The sequence below is a fragment of the Durio zibethinus genome, chromosome 7 (assembly GCF_047325235.1).
Source record: "Durio zibethinus cultivar Kanyao isolate XHJ-2024 chromosome 7, ASM4732523v1, whole genome shotgun sequence".
Classification (NCBI taxonomy): domain Eukaryota; kingdom Viridiplantae; phylum Streptophyta; class Magnoliopsida; order Malvales; family Malvaceae; genus Durio; species Durio zibethinus.
The window spans coordinates 22,591,513-22,600,255 of NC_143168.1; the positions used below are offsets into that span (position 1 = coordinate 22,591,513).

The window sequence follows — 8,743 nt, forward strand, 5'->3', positions numbered from 1 at the left end:
ACTTGAAATTAATTTTAAAAAAAATATTTTATATTTACGATTTGAAAAGTACAATGACAAAATTTAACCAAATCAAAATATAAGGGCAAAGTACAAAACCATTGTTGGTGGCTCTATTACGGGGTCTGCCGAGCAAACAAAAGCGTCTACTCCTGGCAAAGCTTCTTCATCATACCTGTTATAAGAGAATTCAAAATTCTCTGCGTTAATTTCTTCAATGGTTAAGAGAGACCTGGCTGAGAGCGTGTTCTTGAATGTGTTACGAAATACAGGATTCCATCTAACGGCCACAGTGACAAAAATGTAAAAACTAAACAAAAGTTCAGCAAGAAACATTCCAATCCATACTCATCTCTCAGTTTTTCCTTGCTGTACTGGAAAGTAGCTCACTCGGCAAAAACAAATGAAGCAGATGCCAACAAAGATTTAAGCTGCATATAATCGAAACAGGAGCAGTCCCCTGGCTTGCCTTGTTTCAAAAGGAGGAAGACACCCATTACTAACCACCTCTCCTTCTCTCCCCCTGCCCCCCTCTCCACTACTTAGCTTAAATTGACTGAAACTTGACCCGCTTTTATTCCCATATATAGCTGCATACATAAAATGTTGACATCGTTTTCCTGTTCAATTTTCATTATTGTGTAAGTCTTTTGTCCAGGCTGTCTGGCTGAACTATGGACCATAAACGTATATGCAACCAAATATGATTGTACCAAAAATGGTACGCAAGAATGAAAGAGTGGCAATTAATTATGGAATATTGTCTTCTAAATTAAAAAAAAAAAGAAATTATGTTATGAAATATCATTTGCTTAATTGTATTTTTTTTATTTTGATTTTAAAAAATCAATTACCTTAATTTGAATTCATTTGAAAATGATATTAAACACCATTGTATTATGAATTCATTTGAAAATAAGTTCAATATTTAATTTCTATCGGTCTTGAATAGGCATGGGGATAATATATAGTAGTAGTAATAAGATCATGAAATCAAATTGATAATTTTTAATTTCTTGATCTCGAATATGACAACATGCGGGATTAAGAGATGAATCCCATAAAGTTTGCTACATTAAAACATTCTGAACACATAGACTGTTTCTTCTGATTTTTTTTTTTTTCAATTTCAAATTTCTTTCTTTTTGATACTTGAGATTACCAAAATTTGAACACTACAACAAATTTGACAATTGCATAAATAAAATCTTTTGGTCATTTTAAACTTGCCTACATATTTATAAGAAGACAGCTTGTTTAGTAAGTGAGATAACAGTAACTTAGTACATGGCTGCTGTGCAGGTTAAGAGAGCATAAATAATTGACAGGTATGTGACAGAGGGAGGCATTTTACCACTGTCCTTCCGAAAGAAGAGCCCTTGGTACATAGGTAAGTTTAAGAAGACCAAAAGACTGCTAAGAAGTATTTGTAACCCAAACTGGTCCAAAGCCTTTGTTTGAACATCATCCACAACCTTCTTTATTCCCCCAATGCAACTGAAGAGGTTGAGCAGTGCAAGTGTTGCTAAAATCGTGAACATTATTGATGGCGTGCCAAACTCCATGACTTCTTGCTCATATCTCTGAGATATCTCCTCATCAGCCACCTTTTCAGTGATGACAAAGGCTGTCTCTGAAAATCCAAACAGCTTCATAACAGTGTCCAAGAAAGCGAAGAAGTAGGAAGTTGTTCCTTTGAATATCCACATCCTTTGATCATTCAACCAACCTTGTATTGTGCCTCCACACCATATAAATTCTCCCAGGCTGTATGCACGGTTGGCTATCATGACATATGCAAATGATAGGACCCAAGGGCATGACATCTGGCGTTTCAAAATGATTTCATTGTTAGTAGCTTAATTGTCACAATGAGATTTGTCTAAGGTACTATAAATTAATGATCAAGATAAATCATTAAGCTTTTATCATAATATATTTTATGGTCCAGATTCTTTATAGTACCATATATTCTCATGGCATTATGAACCGAGAAGAAATCCAAAAGTTGTTTTCGAGAAGAAAATTACCTTCGGAAACAGAGGGATGTCTTTAAGTAGGCAAAGGGATGGCACTGTAGCATAGAATAGTGTAGCCAAGCAGTTTACAGCCCACAGCAAGTAGGGACAGTATGAAAGCTGGAGTTTTAGAGGGATCCTTTTATGTCCATAAATAAGAGGAAAATATTTTGAGAGAAAAATCTGCAAGCCACCTTCAGCCCACCTCTTATGCTGTATTAGGTATTGTAACAGTGTCGTCGGAGCAACTCCTAGAAATGCCTTCCTTATGGGATTAAAGTAGATGGATCGCCAACCTCTGCAATGTATGGCTAATCCTGTGATTATATCTTCTAATGCACAGCCATATTTCAACCCCATCTGCAATTAAGGAACGATATGCTTTTTTTTTCTTTTGCAGGAAAAAAGAATCATACCATACAGAGAGATAGAGATAAAGACCTCATTTCCCCAATCTGTATTCTGTTCATATGTGCAGCTTGCAAGGACTTTGCATCTTTCTTCCAAGACACTTGCACTTTCTTCAACCTTTTTGTTCACTCTCCTCCATTCTCCTTTAAATTCTTTGCTATACTTCTTTCCGCAAAGACTCTCTCTTCTGTGAAAGCATCCAGTACCAATATAGCAAGGCCCTCCATTTGCATCAAATCCTGGAAGCTCAACCTTGATTATCACCATGCACATAGTGTTAATTAGAAGTAGATCAAAATATTCTCTTATTGTTACAGCTTTACAATTGGTAATCAATTTTAAAAACTTCTTTTGGCTATTTAATGCTCACCTCCACTATAACTCTTAGGGAACTGCTATAGAGATCATTCTTAGAAAGGTTGTGAAAGCTCTGTGGATTCTGAACAAAACCAATTTCATGTCCCTTCTCTTCATCCATAAAAAAGCACATAGCATCTTTGATAGCCTTTGAATTGTTTGAATACATGTCGCAATCCACATTAAGGATAATTGGCGCGTTGCTTATCCTCGAAGACACCCTTATCTATCAATCCATCATGAAGAATGATAAGTGATAAAGTCAATATAAAATTTTTATTCTTGTAGTAGTAGCATTCTGCCGGAGCAGAGTAAAACATGGCTTACCAGTGCATTCATGGCTCCTGCTTTGAAATTATGGTGGTACCGAGGTCTCTTTTCTCTTGCCAAATATACAAGAGTAGGCAAAGTTTTTCCCTTGACGTCGATGGCATCAGCATTTCTTCCATCAATTAGGATCTAAGTATCGGGACAGAAAAATGAAAAAAATCAGTGGAAAACTTGTAGGCTCGCTTTCATGGAGTCTCTCCCACCAATTAGGATCTAAGAAATTAATTAAAGCACTATTAACCAATTAGCTCAAGTACTATTGATTAAAAGTTTTTGAAGCTCAATTAATTAGGAGTTCATGGAAGATATTACTTGAAGAATGGTTTGATGATCACGTTTGCTAGAAACAAAGTCCCATTCACGAAATCCTTTGTGCTGTTTACGAATGTCTTCTGGAGTTCGGTTCAACTTTGTGGGGCTTTCAATCCTCATTTTCATCTCCTCATATAGTTTCTGCATAATTGAGGAAAAAAAAAAAAACATATATATCCACACCTTTTACATGAAAATTCTGAGGCAAATACTATTTATACTTCAAATATTAAAATAAATATTTTTCAAATATTAAATTTAAAGTATTTAATTTACGTCTTATTTTGATATTTTAGAGATTACTAATTTTCATGTTTAATCATTTCGTTTTAAATTCATAATTAATTTTTAATTTAATCCATTACCACTTAAAAACATTTTTTTCCTCTAAAAATTGGATTGTGAAATTTCTTTTTCCTATTAAAACTTTACGTTAATAGGTTAGATATGTATAACCCAAAAATATTTTTCATGCTAAACCCTTCAGTGAGTTTTAATTTTAACCAATCGACATGAAAGTAATGAAAGAAAATAGGGAGTGCCAATAGGTATTGTGAATTTTTTTTTTAATTTTTTTCTACTTTTTTGCACTAATAACCTTATGTAAATTTGTTTGCAAAGAGAATTTAGTGGGCATAAGAGCAAATTACCTGAAATTAATTTTTTTTTAAATATTTCATAATTAATATTTGAAAAGTACAATGATAAAATTCAACCAAATCAAAATAGAATGGCAAAAATTCAACATACACTTATTGTACAGTGATAAATTTTCCTTTTGTCCCCATACATAATATTTCCTTTACAGATAAGGACATTAAGTTGTTTGGGTGAAAAAAAATGATATTCTCTTTATGATTGGACTAAAGTTAGTTTCTTACATAAAAAACAGTATATATATAATATTATATATGTTTTAAGTTTTGATGTACCCAACTCTCTTCGGCAAACAAAAAGAATATAATTAATTTTCAACCTTAAGGTCCCAATTATTTTGGACGAATTAGCATGAGACAAACACTGTTTTATATATGCTTAATGGAAGACTTTAATTTTCTCTTGGACATACTCAGGCAAAAATATAAACTGGTCCGCATCGGCTTTGTGTTTTTTCTATTGCACGTGAGGTTATATCCAATAATAAATAAAAATTAAACGAAATTAAATAATAAATAAATTGCAAAATTGTAGCTTCTGTCTTTAAATGTTTGTCTCTGTTTGACTTTCAGTTGATAACAAGAGAAATTTTAAACCTTTTTTTGGATAATATTGATGTTCAATGCTTTTTACAGGGTAAGAGAATATGAAGAAAATTTGTGATATATATTAAAATGACAGTATTATTTGATAGTTTAAAAAGAAAGAGCACTCCGCTTAAAAAATTTCGAAAAAGGAAATGTGAAAGATGAACTAAAAAATATGAAATAAAGAGAGAATAATAAACATTTTTTTTTGTAGTAGAAATTAGATGAAAATGCACAGAAATTAATTTATTAATTAATTACCCAAATCCAACTTTTTCTCAAATTACTCATTTCAAACTTAAACATTTTTAAGTAATAACAAATTAAAAAAATTCTGAAATCTTGAATTAATTCAAATAATTCATCAGTTTTTTAAGAGTTGAAATTAAATTCCAACATGTATTTTTTTTTTCAATTTTCTTAAGCTTTCACTTTATTTATATAAAAATAAAATTATAAAAATTGCATGTTATATATATATATATATATATATATATTGGTGCAAAATAATAGTAATAAATATGGAAAGTAATGGATAATGTTTTTTCTTTTTATATATAAGCAAGCATGCATATTGATTTTAGGCCGTTCAACTTGGATGTGGCAAAGCATGAATAATTTGCACGAAACGACAAATCAGAAGCAAACGTCCAAAAACATTATTGATGCAAGTAAGTGCAAGAATTATTGTAAATTACCTTCACTGAAAGCCACTCTTTGACCTTGACAGGATCGTCATCTGGTTCAAAAGCTGTCCTAAAGTAAGCCTCGGGTGCTCTTGGTTCTACTTTGAACTCCTTGCAAAAGGGCAGCCATTTCTTTGAGAAAGTCGCAGCCTCTAACATGGCATAGAACGTTAAATCTGACCCTCCGTCGTCTGATAAATATATGCTTAATTTCTCAGGTGGATAATCATATGCCATCACTGATAACACTGTGTTGATCACCATGCTTGGTGGTTCGATTAATGGATCCGCTGTGCATACAAATATGTCTATGCCTGGTAATTCTTTCTCAAACCTATTATTCCTGATAAATTAGATCTCATAGATATATAAACAACATAATTTTATAATTTTATAGTAAGCGATATGTATGAGATACCTTTGAGAGAGCCTGTTTTTGTAAGGAAAACGGTAGACAGAGTTCCATCGACAAACTATGGTGAGGAACCAATAAAAACTGAACCAAAGCTCAGAAAGAAACAATCCAATCCAACTCCATTTCTCAACTTTTCCTCCCACTGGGAAAAACCTTATCCTATAGACACAAATGAAGCAGATACCCACCAAGATTGAAGCTGCAAACAACCTGAAAAGGATCCGTCCCCTAACTGGCTTTGTTTCAAAGAGTGGAAGGTAATCATTTTTTTCCATTTTCTCCCTGCAGTCTCAAGGTGCTGACTTGATGATTAAAATGAGGAAGATTTCATGCAAAAGGAAATGGAAATGGAAAGGAACTAACTCTCAAGTCTAACTAATACCTAAGGCCATTCTTTAAATTTTTTATTTGATCTAATATTTTATGTCATTGCATTGAAAATTAGTATATTGATTGTCAACTATCGATCACATTTAATTAAATAATCATCTTTAGTATACGCGTTAGTAAAATTCTAAAAATTAAATATAAATATTGTCAATGATGTATAATGTTCATAAGTTTCTCCAAACACATGATTTTGACTAAATGTTCTTTAATGAAACTTATTAATGTCGTAACGGTTTTGAGATCGCCAGACATAAAGTGTTTTAAAATCAAGAGAAATAAAAAGAGTCGTGGCCAATCTTTATTAGGGTGTGATTAATCACCCAAAAATTTATCTTTTTAATAAAACTATAAAAACGGGTTTAAAATTTATCAAAAAAATAAATTTCGGTCTACGAAAAATCAAGTTGGGTTCGGGAGTCGGTTACGTGCGGGGAAGGATTAGCACCCCACAATGCCCATAAATTGGTATCATTTAATTATGCGTTATTTTCAGTGTTGGATAAAAATAGTTTCATTTTGAAATTTAACACTAATTCCCTTCATTTGAAAAAAAATAATTTTGTTAAAGCTCTTTATTTAGGAATATTGAGAAAATCTTAAAGTTAAAGAATTATTTTAAAATTCTTCAACATCTAGGCAGAATTTAAAATAACTCTTTTCGCTCAAGATTTAACACGATAATCCTTAAAATGAAATAACAATCTTTATAGAAAATAATTGTTAGTGACTCTCCAACATCTAGGTAGAGTACCAAAAATTATTTCTTTCGTAATGTTATTTTTATTTTATTTTGTAGTATTACAACTTTTTTTAAAAAAAATGCATTATTCTTTTTTTTATTGTAAAATATTTTATCATCAAATAGTAAATGAAAATTAAAGACAGAATAATACAAATAATTACCAAAGATAACACGCTGATGGATATATGCCAATGAATGTTATGTGGAATGAGATGCAATTTTAAAGTTAGGTTCTTAAGTATAATGAGATCACCCCGACTCTCCAACATCTAGGCAGAGCTTAGGTGCGACTGTTTATATTTAAGATTGTAATTTACTATTATACTTTTTATTTATTAAAGTTATTATTAATGCGAATTAAGAACTTGTGTGAAAAACTTAATGAAATAAAGTTTTCTAAATACCCTATCATCTAGGCAGCATTCAAGAACAAATAATTTCAAATAAGATTCTCACACGTGTCCTTAAAATTTTCAGAATGTTTTAAATAAGAGCTTGAGTAGAGGTTTTAAAGGTTAAGGTTTCAAGATTTTGAAGATTTGAATTTTAAGGGTTTGGATTTAAAAGTATTTCGGATTTTAGGGTTTTAGAAAACGCGAACATCTCTAAAAATCCCCAAATCTAGGTGGACTTTCAAAGCAAGTTCAATTTTTATAATTTTTTTTTTTAAAATTAATTTAAGAAACATATTTTTTTTATAAAAATGTTCTTTTTTTTTACAAAAAAAAAAGGTTCCTTTTTTACAAAAAAAAAGGTTCCTTTTTTACAAAAAAAAAGGTTCCTTTTTTATGAAAACTTATTATCAAAAATATTATTAGCTTATTTAATATTTTTTATAATAATAATTTTCTAACATCTAGGCGAAATTATTATTTTTGAAATATGATTTAATTCCCTCCAACATCTAGGCAGAGAAAAAAAATTGACTTTTTTATTTTTTTTTTTGGAACTGACTTTATTTTTTTCTTTGTGCAGGGGCTCTCGACGCTGGGTTCCTCCCTACAGGGAGGACTATTTGATTTTTTTGTTTTTTTTTTTGTTTTTGGTAAAATCTCTCCTTCTTTCTCTGTGTCTCCTCTTTAGTTTGGCTAGGAGCTCTGTTTATAAAGCTCCGACCGTGCGTGTTGGAAGGGAGGGCATGGGGCTCGGCACGAGTCCCATGCCTCTTTTATTATTTTTTTAGCAACATCTGACAGTGGTAGGGTTAGGTGATCAGAGGGGTGGGGCGTAAGGCATGGTGAGGGATGGGTGTAGGGTATGGTGGCAATGGTGCCAAGGGAGGCACCACTGCCATCCTCGATTTTTTCTGTTTTTTGTTCTTTTTTTGTATTTTGTTTTTTTTTTTTTGGTATTTGGTATTTGTATTTAATAATATTATTTTTTTATTTTTTTCGAACAAAATTGATGTCTATAGCTGCTCTTCTTTGCACATTACTGATAATCAATAATAGGGCAAAGACAAAGACAACAATTTTGTTCGGAATCCAAACATATTTTTTTTTACAGGTCAAGTCAAGTGATAAAGAAAATTACATCGTGTGTTGAAACATAAAGAATCGATTAAGGCAACACCGAAAGTCAAATAATAAAGAAAGTGATCGGGACAACACTGCGAGTCAAGGAATAACAAGATCATGATTGAACTTGGATTGAATCACAAGTCAAAAATAAGGAAACTGGGATTAAACCATGAGCAAGAGAAATACTAAGGATTAGGATTAAACCATGAATCAAAGAATAAAGAGACTGGGATTAAACCACGAATTAAAAAATGACGTTAGCTTGGATTGAATCACAAGTCAAAAAAATAAGAAGATCAAGAATAAATCACTAGTCAG

At 31.6% G+C, this 8,743-nt stretch overlaps 1 protein-coding gene across 1 annotated transcript; it reads right to left on the reverse strand.

The window, feature by feature from the left end:
• Nucleotides 1-1,110: 1,110 nt before the first annotated feature.
• LOC111277810 (cellulose synthase-like protein E6) lies at nt 1,111-6,327 on the reverse strand. Its single transcript, XM_022864227.2, has 8 exons — nt 5,777-6,327; nt 5,371-5,692; nt 3,429-3,569; nt 3,114-3,245; nt 2,800-3,012; nt 2,460-2,681; nt 2,031-2,378; nt 1,111-1,826 (listed from the first exon to the last, which is right to left on the reverse strand). Exons 1-8 carry the CDS (start codon nt 6,046-6,048, stop codon nt 1,281-1,283), a joined length of 2,196 nt encoding a protein of 731 aa, XP_022719962.2. The 5' UTR covers nt 6,049-6,327; the 3' UTR covers nt 1,111-1,280.
• Between the last annotated feature and the right edge of the window lie 2,416 nt (nt 6,328-8,743).